The sequence below is a fragment of the Pimephales promelas genome, chromosome 25, assembly GCF_988280905.1.
Source record: "Pimephales promelas chromosome 25, fPimPro1.hap1.1, whole genome shotgun sequence".
Lineage (NCBI taxonomy): Eukaryota > Metazoa > Chordata > Actinopteri > Cypriniformes > Leuciscidae > Pimephales > Pimephales promelas.
In genome coordinates this window covers 8,739,404-8,757,415 of record NC_142793.1, presented here as the reverse complement: position 1 = coordinate 8,757,415, position 18,012 = coordinate 8,739,404, and the positions used below count along the sequence as shown (strand labels likewise).

Sequence of the window (18,012 nt, the reverse complement as noted above, 5' to 3'; positions counted from 1 at the left end):
GAAAACCCAAGAAAATGTGGATTCTTGTTATATTACGAGCTCGTCGTGATCTCTTTCTGCCAGCAGACTCTCACGCTCCTCTGTTGGGGATGGAGATTCAACTGCTCCATGTGAAACTGTCTTGCTCATTGCGAAAACTATTCCAATCCCACAAAATACATGCTTCAAAGTATAGCCGGAGCAAGTTTTCTCTGTGACGAGACATGTCATGGTGCAATTTCCCACGAAAACCATTCCATCAGGCCTAAAATATTAACACTTTCAATGGGCTTACCATAGTGAATCAGGGCAAGACAAAAATATGTTTTGAAAGAAGGATCAACAAGTAGTAGGCTGTATATACTGTACATCCATTTTGAACAAAGCCATTCCTAAATATACCACCGCCGGTCACTCTCATTATAACGCACATTCATTTATTTATTTTATAATATATGCATACACACACTCGCATGTGTTCGTAACCCACTTGCACACACCACTTAAGACTGAAAAACAAACTCTGGTTCACTCAAGCCTTACACATCTACAGATGAGACCCTGCTACAAAATAAAGTGCAATTAAACCAAGCACTGATGATTATCACACATACACTGGAATACGTAATAATGGAAAGGTCAAATAATGAGAAAATCAAATTAAAACACGTATAATATAACTTTTTGTTTGGTAAAAGCCCAACAATAATCTAAAATCATTGTTAAAGTCTGTAGCTTTTTGAGGGTTAAAAATAATCCACAACAAATATGTGAGAAACTGCATAACCAGCCGGTGTTCAACGCTATGCTTGCCGTAGCTTAATTCAGAGCGGTAAGCTTGTAATAATGTTTTTAATTCCAGTGGTACTGTTGGATTTCTGTGGGAGATTCGAGCATGTCTCTGCATCATTACGTCGCATCAGTACACACACCTGTACACACATCTGTACACACACATAAAGAAAGAGTCTCGGCTAGTAGGCGTGTGAGGATGTTGGAGGTGGAGATTTATAGCCTTTTCTCACAGCACTTGCTATAATTAAGCTTATCAATTTGATGGCGGATCCAGAAAGGTTCAAAATACAATCACCAGTGACAACAGATTCACCCGCTGTAAAATGCTAAAGACTTCCCTCGGACTTCGTAGGGGTTACAGAAAAAGAGACTGCAACCGGCCCATGCGAAAACAATCGGAAGGACATTACATGTAGTCACACGTTGTTAACATTAAAAAGTTGAGAACAAAGTATAATTTGCACGGTTTTGCGTGATAAGCGATTTTTAGATTTAATCAGCGTGATTTACTGCAATGTCAGAACCAAAACAAAAGTGCTTGTTCAGATGACATTTTCCGCTGAAAACTATAGTCTTGGTCATACTTCCAAAAATAATAATCTGTGAATCTGAATGCCAGTATCCACACCGATGCGGTGACTGACAGCAGCACACTATGGTTGGGTTGCGGAGAGTTCAGGTTACGGAGAGTTTGTGAGTTATAACGGAAATCATTATGAACATCAGCTATGCTAATTATTTCCCATCTGCCTTTCTGCTGTTATCTCGGGACGCTTGTCCCGAGAAAAATGGCGTTCGTCAGGTCCAGTTTTGTGTCCAGCCTCTCACGGGGATTTCGGATGCCCCAACGCCTGTGATGAGACGACTCAACGCCTGTGATGAGACGACTCAACGCCTGTGATGAGACGACTCAACGCCTGCGATATGTTATGGCGCCGTTTGATTCATAAACAATATTTATATTTAATATTTATATTTAAACAATATGAATGTAAGCCAGAGGAGAACTGGCCCCCGACTGAGCCTGGGTTCTCCCAAGGTTTTTTCTCCATCCAATCTGATGGAGTTTGGTTCCTTGCCACTGTCGCCTTGCTTTTGGCTTGCTTTGAGCTTGCTCAGTTGGGGTTATTTAATGTTTAGCAATGTTGTTGATCTGTGTTAGTGCTACTTTCATGTTATCACTGTGAAGCTGCTTTGATACAATCTGTATTGTGAAAAGCGCTATATAAATAAATGTGACTTGACTTGACTTGACTTGACTAAAGTTGATAATTCCCCGAACGACTGCAATTGCAGATTTCGAACAGAGATGGCGACAAAGATGAAAAACTACGGACTGCAGCTTTAAAAAAAAAAAACAACAACAACAACAACGTCTGGGCAACAACAGCAACAATCAATATGAGGTTTGTTTAACTCCTTTGGAGAAAACTGGTTCATAACAAACCCAAATATCTCATAGTTGTCCGTCTTGCAGCCTTTGGTTGGTTGAGGCCGGCGGCATAATGTAGCGTAAACTAACTTTAGCTGGACAATAACTTTATCCTAATGCTGTTGTAAAGACTAAACAATCTGTTACGGTAATTTCTATTATAACTGTAAAGCTGCTTTGAAACAATCCATAGGCATACTGATAAAAGCGCTTTATAACTGAAGGTGACTTGACTTGACTAATGTCTCACATTATGAATAAATGAGTCAGAAGCCTGACGCAGACTTTGCTAACGGCAACAAGGCTAACAAGCGAGACTTGTTCCAATCTGAGAGGAGTCTAAAGACCAAAGTACATAAAACATAATATGGTGTGACATTGATTCAAATAGTGAGACAGTATTTGTGCATGTCAAACTGCACACTACACTAGACTGAATAGACACAGTATTCCAGATATTCAGTGTGTCATTCCAAATAATGGGAAAACTATTTGTTTAAAACATATTGATGATTGGGTATTATATGAAATTAGATTTTTCCCTAACTTTTCTCATCAACAGTCACAATGAGAAAAACAAAAATCTGGTCTGTTTACAACTTGAGCTGGAAATAATTCAACCATAATTATTCATTGTTAGATTGCCCCAAAAATACAAACAAAGGACATTAAAGCAAAATTCAAATCGGAAGAGATTTTGGCTTGTGGAACCAGCCAGTTCATTGATAAGGAAAACAAACACCTGGATTGCTTTATTGTGGCTAATGTGGAAACCATTAAAATCGAGCAATTATCATCCCACTTGTGACCAAAACATAGCAACCAAAAAATTGTATTTTTTCGAATTTGTCCTAAAAATACACAACACAATTCCAAGCACCTTAAATCTCCACAGTAAACTGAAGACCTAGTCACTCGCTCAAGGACAATAATGTTTGGACTGGATGTTATTATGGATCATGTCCAGACAGGTGATCAAAAGTGTTGCAAAAAGACTTCTATATGAAATAGGCTACAATCCAAAAAGACTTTATAACATCAGTTATTCAAAACAATCATATAAACGCGTATAGCTTGATGACGCAGCGATGCAGCGTGGAATCATGTGAGTTGTCATCTTCACCTCCACAGACGTTTTCGCTTTATGGGGTTATCGTTGGTAACAGAACTGTGGCGAACACAAGTGCAAAACAAATAACTGTGTGGCTTGCTATGTTACCAGCGATTCGGCTTTGACGCTAAAATATGACACTGTTCTAGTGATTTTGTGAAATTTTTATGCAAATATCTTACATATAGTACCTTCACTTTAACCTTGACAGTTTCATCCCAGTGACTTAAAGAAAAACTGAGCTGGATAAACATTTTTAATATTGTATACCAGTCCCACAGGAACAAATTAGGTTAAACATACATGATTTGTTCAGTTTCAACATCATGGAATGAAATCATTTTTAAGTGAGTCCATTTAGTAGTATCAACGTCATTTTAAATGGTTCCCTATTTTGAGTCACATGACTGAATTATAAGATCGTACAAGCAAGATCACAAACTATTAGCTAACATGTTAGCATGCTAAAAGGGTAAATAGTAAATGCTCACTGTACAGAGCAGTAATGACATGTGCTGTACCCGTTTCACAGCAAGGCAAATGCTCCATTCTTCTCCACAATCAGAACACAGAGTAATTTAAATGGTTTTATTAATTCCAACATAATTGAACATTAAACACTATCAAGTCTCCCACTTTTCTCATCTTGCTCAAAAACACTCTCCTCATTAAGTCACAAGCAAAGCATGCTAGTACTACACTTTCAGCAAAAATCATTTTCAAGTATTTGATTGGTTCACATTCGCCCCAAATAATTTTTTCAGGTTGCACATTTAGAGATTTACGTTAATCGAAAGCAAAGACCGCAAATAATATGATTAGACTACAGTATGTTTTCCCATTTCCCTCAGGGATGCAACTATAGTCTGGATACCTCTCATATAATCAGCAACATCTTGAACATCTATTAAGGTAACACTTTATTTTGATGGTCACTTTTGAACATGCTTTTGACTAGTAACTACATGTCAACTTATTCTAACCCTAACCCATAACAGTCTACTACTAATATACTAACCCTCTAATCAGAGTTAGTCGACATGCAAGTGCAACTTGTAGTCAATGGAGTGTGTTAAAGGTAGGGATGGGTATCGTTAAGGTTTTATCGGTATTAAGGGTCCATTCAAATAAAGTAAAAACTATATTAATATGTTCACAAATGAAAAAAAATTAAATGTAATATACATAGAATATTGCAAATTAGTAGGGCTGTCAAACGATTAATCGCGAATCGCATCCAAAATAAAAGTTTGTGTTTACATAATATATGTGGGTTCACTGTGTATAATTTTATATATATATATATATAGGCTATATATATATATATATATATATATATATGAAGAGTTCAGGTGCAAAAGCCTCTAGCTAAATGCCATTTGAAATGTTCTTCTTTGATGATTTTTATCAAACTTGTATATTTAAGTTCAGTAATTTCACTTAAATAACAATTAATAGGTAATTATCATTGCCATTTAAGTGAAATCACTGAACTTAAATATACAAGCTTGATAAAAATGATCATTCTAGAAGAAAATTTCAAATGGCACTTAGAGGCTTTTGCATCTGAACTCTTCATATATAAACATGCTTGTATATATTTAAGAAATATTTTCATGTAGTGTATACAGATTTATATATAACTTATATTATATATAAATATTTTATACATAAATAATTTTTTTTTTCTTAAATATACATGCATGTGTGTTTATCGCGATTAATCGTTTGACAGCCCTACAAATTAGATCAAATATTTAATTAAATGTACCATTAACATTAGATAATATATTCAAATTAATATTATACAATATATTTACAACATCCCGAATGATTAAAAATGTCCTCAGACACAATCCGAGTACTTTCAGGTTTGCTATCCGGTGAAGAAGCACAACACAAACTTGCAGCTGCTCTTGATAAGCATCTTATAAACCTACAGCAATCATCCTGTATTAGATCAGCGTAGGGAAGTTGAAATCTAAAACTTGTAATGGAGACTGCATCATTTCAGCAAATCACATGATTCCACCCCCAGTCATTTCACAACAGCAACAGATATGAAATTATACCGTGCGTTTATGCAATTAGAAGCTGCAGTTAAAATAAACCAGCAGCACAACCTTAAAACTGCATTTTTAACCCAGACTGTGGAACTCCCTAGCAACAAGAAACGAGACGATTCACTCTTTCTCACTTCAAAGTGCTCTCAAGGCTAAAGCCAAAAACCCAGCTCTATTCATATGGCACGCGTGGTCCTGCGAGTGCCCGGTCCACGTGAAAGACTGTGAGCCAGGGACTTACCATGAGGGATTACAAACACAAGTGTGTTTGTGTCGGATCCTAATCACATAATGGATATGGCATTGCACAGGACGCCTAGATCAACCCAGGCCTTCCGCTTTACACTATAAATAACAGATCTATCAGAGAGAGCTCGCATCCAGAAGCTTACGATCACTGGCCATTTGTCTTCAAACTCTTGCCTGATATCTGGAAAGTGAGTTAAGCAGCGCTAAACTTGCCGTTGAACACCCACAAGGGGAAAATCAGTGAGTCCGTCGCATTCGAGGCATGGCAAATGTGTGTGACACGCTGATCTGATTAGGCAGACAGGTAGGAGACATGCACACTAACACAGAGGAAAGCGGGAGTTGACATATACTGTGATCTATGATGAACAAACTGAATCCTGGAGGCTTCACACGTGCACGGGTTACATATTTAAACTGTCGTCAGGGATTTCAATGAAGCATTTCGGTTTACAGAGGGCCTAAAAAGTTCTACACGACAGTATAAGAAGAACCACCTCACTTTACCGTGACATTTCTGTAACGTCTTTCAATCAACTTGGTGATTTTTAGTGGATGTATGAAGTATGAGTCTTTACATTTAACTATTTAGTCAATTGTTTTAATAAAAAATAAACTTGTGTATAACTATTTTTTTCGATAGTCCACTTAAAGGAGTTCATTTTAAAAAAAACTTTTGCTGATAATTTACTCACCCTCCATGTCATCCAAGATGTCCACGTCTTTCTTTCTTCAGTCGAAAAGAAATTAAGGTGAAATTTTGATGAAAACATTCCAGGATTTTCTCTGTATAATGGACTTCAATGGGAACCAAACGGTTCAAGGTCCAAATGAGAGTTTCAGTGCCGCTTCAAATGGCTTTAAACGACACCAGACGATGAATAAGCGTCTTATCTAGGACCCTTCGAGTCAAGACTCGAAAAAGATTTGTTCATTTTGATAAACGAGTTCGAACAGGAGAGTCACGAACGCTCATCACAGAACAGAGCAAGGCGAGCATTTGTGCTTATTAAACTTAAACGTTTTTATTTATTTTTTAAATGACCGATCGTTTCGCTAGATAAGACGCTTATTCATCGTCTGGTGTCGTTTAAAGCCCTTTGAAGCTGCACTGAAACTCTCATTTGGACCTTGAACCGTTTGGTTCCCAATGAAGTCCATTATATGGAGAAAATGCTGGAATGTTTTCATCAAAAACCTTAATTTCTTTTCGACTGAAGAAAGAAAGACATGGACATCTTGAATGACATGGGGGTGAGTAAAAATTATCAGCAAAAGTTTTTTTTTTTTAAAGTGAACTACTCCTTTAAGACATACTAGTAGCTTTGCAACTACATGTCAACTGTCATTATTAGTAGATTATCTGCATAACATCTGCATAACACTTTATATTAATGCTCCTCAACAACAGATATTCTTCTGACTAGAAGTAACTTGGCAACTACAAGTCAACTTATTCTACTAACCCGAAGCCTAAAAGTCTACTGATACTCTAATGACAGTTAGTTGACATGTAGTTGCAAAGTTACCTATAGTTAGTAGAATGTCTCAAATGGACTATCGAAATAAAGTGGAACCATATTTTGTATCTAATTAAGTGCAATTCATACATTTCTAAAGTGCTAAAGTTGTCACTTGACAGAAATAATGAGGATCTGAACTTTGAGCTGATTGCATAATCTTAATTATCAGAAAACATATCTCATGTTCCCATTAATGGCAGAATAACCATACCAAGAAAACACAACTGATCACATCATTATTCAAACTGACTGCTCTGCGTATTGGATCTTGACTATAAAATACCAGCAGTCACCTAATTTCAGCTCCTATCAACACAAACATGATCCCGAAAACATGCACTAAGCATCTTCTGCTGGAGAGGTTATTAGAAAACAAGCGCACTTGTAATATTTGAGGATGGCAGTTGGCCAGAAACAGCAAATAAAGTGTTGCATCACTTTCTCCTTGCAGTGATTTGGTGGTTCCTGCTGCCACCCCAGCACATGCACGGTCATATTTCATTGAGAATTATTCAATATTATACAAAAACGTGCATTTAAAAAAAAAAAGAATAAATAATCTGTAAATAACATCAAGACATGAAACATTTAATAAACTAAATATTAAATAAGTATGCATATATATGTAATATGACTATGCAGGGGTTCTACTTTATGAATTTGTTAGTTATCAATATCTAACGATAAACGCGGAAAAAAGCCGTAATTTAATGAACTGATCACTTTCAGGTAAACACTTATGGCCACAGGCTGATGGAAATATGAAGGTGTAGATCGTGGTGATAGCCCTGCTGACAGTTATTCTTAGAAAAGTTCAAGCTTTTGGGCAGGTAGTTATTATAATTTATGCATTTATGTATCATGTGCAACTCAAGTGTATAAGACAAGTTCATGGGCACGCATGCAGATCCCAATACTGCAACACACCCGAGCTGAAGGTTGCAAAAACGATGTGTTAGGCTACAGAACGCACATAACCAATGACAGAAATGCATCCACCTGTCCATCGTGCACACAAACAACATATAACCAACACACAGCATCAGCCAACTCAACACATGCTGATCTCTCTTACGTGTAGCCTATATTATAATGCAATGGCAAAAGGAACAATTTGAATGTCTGAATGAAAGCACAAACCTGTCTGTCCTTTCCCGAGGGTCTTTTCTAAGCGGTATGGTCCCACGTAATTGGCATGAGGGGTAGAGCTATTTTCTTTCCCAGACAATGACATGTTTCCCGTCTAAACACACTTCACGCGGCGTTGCAGTTCTTGGGATACAGCAATCCTCTTATCGCTGGCTGCACCGGAGGACGCGCTTTACTCCAATTTAACGCTGTCTCTTTTGGTTTCTCCTGTCCGTTTCAGACCGAGAGTCTGTGGTTAAGGTGGGAAAGGGGGTCTTTGAATGTGTCCTCTCCTTTCCTTATCACGGGGGTGAACCGGGAGGCTTAAGAACCGACTGGCATCGCGGGACCTGCACAGCTTGTGTCCGCCTGTGCGGCTGCTCTCGCTCTCTCTCTCTCTCTCCCTCTCTCTCTCTCTCTCTCTCTCTCTCTCTCTCTCTCTCTCTCTCTCTCTCTCTCTCTCTCTCTCTCTCTCTCACTCTCTCACTCTCTGTGGAGTCAGTGGCCGGTGCGCGAGCCATACAACGCTACTACGGGGAAGGCGAGCTCATTAATATTAAAAGGCTAAGCTTTTCTCTATTGGATAGTGACCGAGAAACGTCAGCAGGAAATCATTCATATTAAGTAGGTGTTTTTTTTTTTATTGAAGACCAAGAAATTAATAAACCAATTTTTAAAATAAATAAATAAGAATTAAATGGCCTATATGGCTAGGCTAGTAAATAAATATGTGTATGCAAATGCAAATAATAAAAACAATTTGGCAAATGTGTTTTAGATAATTATGGATTTTAACACAATTTTGTCCTGTGTTCAATTTTTAAAACAATATATTAATTTTATTGAATATGCATTACATTTATTTACTTTCATGGTTTACATTTGGCAAGTTTGCTTTAATGTATAAATGAAATTTACTAAAGAAGTTAAGCCTTCGCCATTGAAGGAAGGACACGTGACATCATCAAACCCTAATGCAAAATGAGATGCGCCTTTATCGTAGTAGGATTGGTGGTTCCGCGTGCAGAGGCTGGTCCGCAGCGCTTAATTCTGATTGACGGAGAAGCTCGCCAAGCGCGAGAGCGTCTGTGTGCCGCAACCACAGGTCTGACCGCTGAGTGTTCTCTAACAGCAGATGATTGGAAAATCATTGCTCTCTCTCTCTCTCTCTCTCTCTCTCTCTCTCTCTCTCTCTCTCTCTCTCTCTCTCTCTATATATATATATATATATATATATATATATATATTTATATGAAGAGTTCAGATGCAAAAACCTCTAAGTGCCATTTGAAATTTTCTTCTACGTAAAATGATCATTTTTACAGTTTTTTTTTATTCGCTTTGGTACTATTTTCACAAGTAAGGTGTACATTTTCAAAACTCTTAGTGCTAATATCACAACAGATCATCAAAAGTGCACTTTTTTCAAACATTTCATCATGTTTTCAACTGTGTTAGTACAATTCACACAATCACAAAGTATCCTTTTCACAACACAAAATAAGTGTTTCATCTACATTATTGTTTCATTCACAGTAACTGCCTTTCATAAAGCTCTTACTATCAAACTTTTGATTTGCATCTCTTTTTGTTCAGTTTAATACTTTTGTCTATTATTTAATCCAACAGATCTTAATGGTTACACTGTAAATGATTTCTGTTGTTTTCACAGGATTATACTGTTTTTCTCAACAGTTTCTTACTGTATAATCTATGTACAGTAAGTTACAGTAGATTTAGTTGTTTTCACAGTATTAAATTGTTTTTTCAACAGTTATGTACTGTGCACACAGTTGACAGTATGTTACTGTAGAATTTCAATGCATTCTGGGAAATTATCAGTTACTGTTAATCTAAATACAGTGCAAATTGACCGCGAAAAACACCACACACAGTTCCACGGAAAAATTGCTAGCCTACTAATGTTATTCTTACATTTAAAATAAAAATGTAGCACTGGTTGACCATTAACAGTCATAATTTATGACATAATTTATGTCAGTGGGGTGTGCATGTAAGCATTTGACTTTGGAAGAGTTTCTCTGTCGTGTCAGTGGTGCTGCTGTCTTTTCTGCCGACCTGCAACTTCTTCATCTGGTAAGTAATAATTCTTATAATGTGTATACGGATTCTAGCTAATAACTTTAAAGTTTTTTAGAATAGCTGACCACGATTTCTACATTCAATTTAATCTATTCTAGACATTTTAATATAATATGTATATGATAGGCTACTCTTCAATGTAGCCATTTGGGGCATGTTACTGTAAATTCAAATACATTAGTACGAAATGACCGCGGAAAATAACCACAACCAGCTGCCATTTTATGAAGAACTCTTCAGTTCCCTTCTCTCTGTAAGAACGCGCAGGCCGTGCATCGCGTCGCTGTCGGCAACGTTTTCGCCATACATATCTGGTTAGTAATTCATATTTGTATGCAAACCATATGAGTTACGTACGTTAACAGATTAACGTTAGAAAGAACTGGCCGCGGAATGTTATAAGCCTAGCATAAGTCAGACGCGGATTTCTTTCATCTTGATAGCCTAACTTACTTGATTAAATATGTGATTTTATTAACATATATTTCATATGTAACCTCTTATAAGGTCAAATGGTCTAATCATTTTGTTATTCACCACGTTAAGTCGGTGAAAGCGCCTGCACGTTCATTATTTCATAACTTATAGGGGTTGGGATTTGAAAATCGATATCCTGAAATCGGATATCCAAGGTTAGGATTCGGATTTATTGTTATAAAATTAAAGTGTCAATTCCTCTTATTGATTTTTTCACGCTTTTTTTTTTCGTGTAAATCCTGACCTGGCGTTCTGCCATTTAACGTTAACGTTACCTCAGTGATAACTGATGGACCACGGAAAGCGCCCAGGTGTATTTTTGTCCAAAATATTAAGTCATGTATCACACAAGCAAGATTTAACCTACGTTTTCACGTGATCGTAAATGAATTGATGTTGAGTTATGCTTGCGTTGCATTCAAAAGAAAAGAGTGGACGATAGAGATGAGTTATCTTTAGCCGTTCTTGGCATATTTATTTCAGCTGTTGACACTGACACATCAGTCTCTAATGAAGATTCTCTCAGTAATATGATCCTCTTAACTACGGTAAATCAACTTGGACAAACATAATAATAATACAAACGCATCCTCCATAGCCTATACTTTAGTGCCCTCTTGTGGCATAAACATATGCACAACACTGAACAGTATAGCATTGCATTATATTACACAGCATACAACTGAGGACATAATGAACATACTTTAACAATTGATTTTAAACAACAGTCCAACAAACAAGATTTTAGTATTAAGTGAATTACACTTTAGACATAATTTTGTCTGTTTTTGCTGTTTAGCCAAAACAACAACAACAAAAACGTACTGTATTTTAACTGTCTTGTCTGTTCTCCTTTTCCACAGGTGTGAGCTGTGCATGTTAAGAAGACCCCTATCCATCTTGACGAGCGATGAATTGTAAATCTAATCTAATTTAATTATTCTATTTATCTAACTACTACTACTATACCTTGGTCCAGCACTGACCCACTGAGAACATTTTAAACAGATTATTATCCATCTGTGAATTTTGTCTATCTGCAAGTTGTTAAGAATTGTTGTGTGAAAATAAACGTTGTTGTACAGTTTAAGGTTTAATTGCATAAAAGCTTGGATAGAAAACTTCCTATTGCAAAAGTTAGAACATAAGTCTACATATAAATGATTATTAATACCATAATGCAAGTTTTTCATGGCACATGTGCATGATGAGGTTTTTTGTGTTTAGTTTTTTTTTTTTTAAAGGACACTGGATAACTTGTCATTTTGTAATACTCATCTGGATTGGTGGTTTACTTGTCAAAGCTTTTATAGTTTATAAGTTTATATGTGTCTCGCAGCCCTGCAAATCTGGTCCCTTAGATAGAAAGCAGCCAAAAACCCTTTAAAATCAGCAACTGACCAGTTAGACAGTCTATCTCAAACCAATAGACAATCTTAGACTAGTTTAAGCTGTTTTACCCCAGCAGGGAGTGGGTGGATGAGTTGTTATGAACTATCTTTCTAATAGATTGATCAGATAGCACCCCTTTAATCTTTTCTATTTTACCTGATATTTTTTTTGCATGTATTTATGCATAATTGTTCATGATTGTCATGCATGATTTTTATTGTATTATATTACATTTTTATTATTAATGTATTTAATTGTATTAATGTATTTAAATGTATATTATAAATGCGCTAATGTGTTTGAAAATACACAATAAACCTTGTGCAGTTAAAGCTTCAATTGTTCTTTTTTCTATTTCCCATTAACAGTTAAAATAATATTTCTACGGATTTTCTACAGGTTACACAGTAGCACTATAAAATAAATACAATAACATTTCATACTACACAGTATTATCAAAAATTAACAGTGTTATTCTGTACTTTAATATGGTAAGAAATTACAGTAAAATAATGTTATTTAATTTACAGTATGCTTAACAGTACTGTTGTTAGTGTTACGGTAATTTTACTGTTAAATGAAATACAGCAAGTACTGGATAATTGTTGCCAGTAAGTTACTGTTAATTTGACAAGAAATTTTTTACAGTGTAATCAATTAATCATTTGGTAAACCTATAGATTTTCATTTCAGCAATATACAGTATATGATTTTGAGAACTACAGAAATAAAATGTGTGTTTGTATGAATATTTAAATTACATGTAACCAGTAACCACACATGATGAATACTCGTTATAGCTAATTTTTTTCACATAGTGGTGACCAGTCTGACCACAATTGGCCACTATGTACTGTAATGTGTGCACTAAATGTTGTGTTTTGTTCTTCTTTAGTTACATTTCATTATAGAAAGTATACCTATGTTACAATTATATCTGAAAAATAAAAACTATAATTTGCCTAAATGTTTGTAAAGGATGTCTTCATTGATCCTTCATTTGATTAGCCCTACATATATGATGGATATTTGGAAATTATAGATTATGTAAATGTTGGGTACTGTAAGTGTATTGCCTAATGTTACAGTACAACTGTGTAATCTGTCTTTTATAGTACTGTAGCATATTCATTTCAGCACTTCTAAGGCCGATTTAAAACATGTATCTTGCATTGTTTGCTGTTGGATGAACTGATTGTTAAAAGTACTAAACTGACAGAAGATCATATTGTTGTGTTTCAGTGATTAAACCAAATGTTCTCATTACATATTACAATAATCTTGTGTTTGAAATAATTATTATGTGGACTGAAAACATGTGCAACTGACTGAAAGCATTACATCAGGTTTTGAAAGAATGACTAGCTGCGTTACAAGTGTGATCAGTTTGGATTTTTGTACTAAGAGTTTTGAAAATGTACACCTTACTTGTGAAAATAGTACCAAAGCGAATAAAAAAAACTGTATCAAGCTTGTAAATTTAAGTTCAGTAATTTCACTTAAATGGCAATGAAGATTACCTATTAATTGTCATTTAAGTGAAATTACTGAACTTAAATATACAAACTTGATAAAAATGGTCATTTTAGAAGAAAATTTCAAGTGGCATTTAGTGGCTTTTGCATCTGAACTCTTCATAGAGATAGATAGATAGATAGATAGATAGATAGATAGATAGATAGATAGATAGATAGATAGATAGATAGATAGATAGATAGATAGATAGATAGATAGATAGATAGATAGATAGATAGATAGATAGATAGATAGATAGATAGATCTTTTATTCTTTGCCTCTTTTTGCTGTGATGTAACATATGCACAGAGAAACAGGTTGCGGTGTATCAGTGACCTGCTCATAAAGGCTCCAGTGCTGTTCACTGAGCAGAGTGTGTTGGCCAGGACCTTAATTTCACAAGCTACTGATCTCAGACCTGTGTGAGAGTAAGAACATGTGCTGGAGGGGCAGCCGCCAATGACACGCCTCCCCAAGTGTGACAGACAGGACCCTACTTTTGAGAAGCCCACGGCTGTGCTGGAGAGGAACTGACTGTTCACCGCAACTCACAGCATTGCATTTCATATCCTGTGGATATACAGTACTGTACCACAACACATGCTTCAGTGTAAGTCAATACACATCAAGGTACTTCATCTGCTGCTGTTCTCTGGAATTTGAGACACATTAACAACAGTTTGAAACTAAATATCGTGAACAAATACCGTTCCTGGTTGTCCTCAATAGAGAACTTGATGTTCTCCATATTTCTTAATATAAGATTGCAAACCCCAACACTTGTACATCCTTTGAGAGTTATTAAGCTCTAAATAGGAACTTAATAAATTGAATAAGTTAAATCAGTGGTTCTCAAAGTGGGGTCCGGTGAGTTAAAGCCAGGGGGTCCGCGAAATAATTTATAACAACCTAACGTTTTTTTTCCATGCTATGAGTCATGTTTTCTTTATCATCTGAAAACATGCTGTTTATTCCTAAGTAACTTATATAAAGCATTTAACATAAAACAATACAAAGTAGACACTTAAAGTTTTCTATAGATAGATAATCTATGTCTTTGCGTCAAGTAGACTATTCGCTGCTGTTGATTTTGCGGGACGTGCGCCAGAAAGGAGACAGAGAGACGGCATGAACCCGCATCCGGTTCTTTTCTGTATTTTTAAAAGGCATGACATTTTGTAGTCATTTATAATGTAGCCTATACACAAATAAAAAAATGGACACTTTACCGTTTCGGATGATGCACTCTTGTCTTATCTATGACCATAAATAAGAGTATTCCTGTTTCCACTGCTGAGGAAAAATTCCCATGTAATCACGCGCCGGCGTCTTGCGTGCGCGCACAATAGTCAGTTCTAGCACTGCTACTGTAGATTTGACATTAGAAGTCTGATCATTATCAAAATAAAAGTGCATAGTGACAGGGCCGTACCCACAATTGAGGTTGTAAGGATGCACATCGCGATGATAACTGACCTTCTCGTCTGAGGTGCTTCAGCAGACTAACAACGATAGCTCGTCATTGTCAAAATGTTTGAGTCGGAGTGAACTCAAAGTTCCCCGCACGACGTTTCAGTCAACGGTCATAAAGTGCGAGCTAAGATGTAGGCCTTAATTAACATAAACTAAACAGCTGTTTTAGATAAAAGTTTTAAAAAACGACTGAAACAATCAGTTTGCAAAGTATTAATCAAGCTCAACTTTAACAAAGGAAAAAGCAGGTCAAGAGAAACATACTGTGCCCATGAGATTAACATTATGGATTCATATATTTAACACTGTATGTTTTTTTTAGCTAATTACAGTAGCTCAAATGAACAACGCACGCACCTATTAAACATAATGCCATTATCATTGTATTTATAGGCTTATGGGCTTTATTTGTGTGCAGAATAGGCCTAATTATTGAAACATTTCTCTTTTAAGGCCATTCCTGATTGGAATATGTGATTGTGTTTCGTGACATCTTGACAAAAAAAAAGACAAAAAAATGTATGCCACTGACTGACATGCTTCTACTAAATCTATAGTTATCCAATTGTGGGGCCTTAAAACACCTTAAAATGCACATATGTAGATCAAGAACATCAAAAATTCCTAAGTGAGGGATCCTAAGTGATTCCTAGCAAGATCACTTTCGTTACCTCAGTAGGCTATTTAGAAATTCCTGCATAGTACCCTGGGTGGAGACCATTCATTTTGTGCAAAAATATTTCATTTGCCGCTCACACATTAACTTTGTGCTCAATAACTGTTATAAATATGAGGGGGGTCCTTGGAATTTTTTTTCCCCTGAAAGGGGTCCCTGCCACCAAAATGTTTGAGAACCCCTGAGTTAAATTAAAGAGTAACTAAACCCCTGGTCAGAGCCTGACTCCACCCACTAGCAATATTTGAAAAATGCTGAAAAAAATGGGCAGACCCCAGCGGGGCCAGGGGGCGTGCACCTGAGACCCGCCGTGAGTGACAGCTGCTGTCAGACTCTAAAATAGAGCGAGACTGGAGTGACGCAAGTAACTGCCTTTGCAACAGAGCGGCCATTTGAAGTCGAGGACTTTTCTCCCTCACCTTCACCTGAAGTGGATGAGGGTGAATTGTATGTAGACACAGGGCCAAATCCATTCGAGCCGCTGGCTCAAACTGCGGTCTTAACTCCCGCATCGCGACCGGCATCTGATGAGTTTTGTCGTCGAGTTGATCTCAATAGCGCACGCTCTGTGGGCATGTATTCATATTGATATTCTGCCGCTATGTGAAAATTGATATTCTGCCGCATTTTGCTTTCAAAATCCAGCAAAATGCACCGGCTCGTTTGTCGACCCCAGAGGATTAACTTTATCCTAACCATAAATTGTGATTAAAATATCCATGATCACTCACATCAAGACGCCGCTGCGGTGGAGGAGTACATGCAGGACGAGCAGTGTTTGGCACTGCGTGTGGAGCTGTGTGGAGAAGCCCATGTCCACCTCTATTCCGTCACTATCCTGATCACTGTACTAAACTAATATATGATATCCTGATCGTTTTCAATACTCATAAATCCAACTCCTGACTCGCTACAGTAGTTTTGACGGAACCAGATGCTTTTATACCAGGGGCTGCCAAGGGCGTGGTGAGCTCGCACCAAGGGTGTGACAGAGCAACCCGGTCTCATCCCAAATCGTCATATAACTGACGTTTTGGGACGTCTTTTGACCATACGTCAATATTCGCCTTTTTAGGGCCCCCTTAAACGTCGGTAGATGAGGTTATGGGATCCTAACTCTACCCCATACCTAAACTTAACCCTAAACCTAACCCGTCCCCTAACTGACGTTAAAGGTAAAGCGTCAGTTGTATGACGGCCCGGGATCGCCATCTACCGACGTTTAAGGGGGCCCTAAAAAGGCGGATATTGACGTATGGTCAAAATACGTCCCAAAACGTTAGTTATATGACGATTTGGGATGAGACTGTGTTAGACAGAGTCGCGTCTGAGAGTTCGCTAGGTCAGCAAGTACCCCTACTGCAGGAGCTTTCCGTTTAACCTGAAGAGGGCAGCACTCAGACGTTTTTACACCATATATTTGAAAATCAAAACACTTTATACTCAATTGTCAAAAAATGTACTCGAATCAATGAACAGCATTTATGAGGCTCCATTCTTACAGATCATTAACTAAAAAAAGTTGTTTTGGTGTTTAGTTACCCTTTAAACAAGTTCCATATTCAGTTTACTGCCATGTTGCCATTTTCACATGGCCTGTTTTTTAAGTGGTGTCACATCCCTGCTATCGGCAAGTGGAAGTCCTCACCCGGAGCCTCATCATGGGATTGTAAAATGTCTACTCACAAATTTTTACAGAAGTGGTAAACCATCACAGTGTTTCTCACAAACTCTTTCATGAACACTAGAATTTGGACATACTTCATGAGTACTGCTTTTCACATTCGCACATCTTTTTTTTTTTTTTTTTTTTTTTTTTTGCAGACTTGGGTTAAACTCAGTACTTAGCTGGCACCTTTACAGTCTTAAGTCTTTTGGGGATTGATGCAACAAGCTTTATACATCTGCCTTTAGGGATTTTCTGCCATTCTTTTCTTCCTCTCAATCTCTGTCAGGTTGAACCGTCGGTGAACCACTATTTTCAGGTTTCCCCAGAGATGTTAGGTTGGGTTCAAGTCAGGTCTCTGGCTGAGCAACTCAAGGACATTCACAGAGTTGAAGGCACTCTTGCTTTGTGTCATTGTCCTGTTGGATG

General features: G+C 37.0%; 1 protein-coding gene across 5 annotated transcripts in view; it reads right to left on the bottom strand.

Moving 5' to 3' along the window:
• brsk2a (BR serine/threonine kinase 2a) overlaps positions 1–8,598 on the bottom strand; it is a 321,319-nt gene extending 312,721 nt beyond the window's left edge. For all 5 annotated transcript variants that reach the window (XM_039663149.2, XM_039663145.2, XM_039663146.2 and 2 more), the window contains exon 1: positions 8,293–8,598. In XM_039663149.2, the coding sequence (XP_039519083.1) occupies positions 8,293–8,386 (94 nt within the window). In that variant the 5' untranslated portion in view covers positions 8,387–8,598. The remainder of the gene's footprint in view (positions 1–8,292) is intronic.
• Between the last annotated feature and the right edge of the window lie 9,414 nt (positions 8,599–18,012).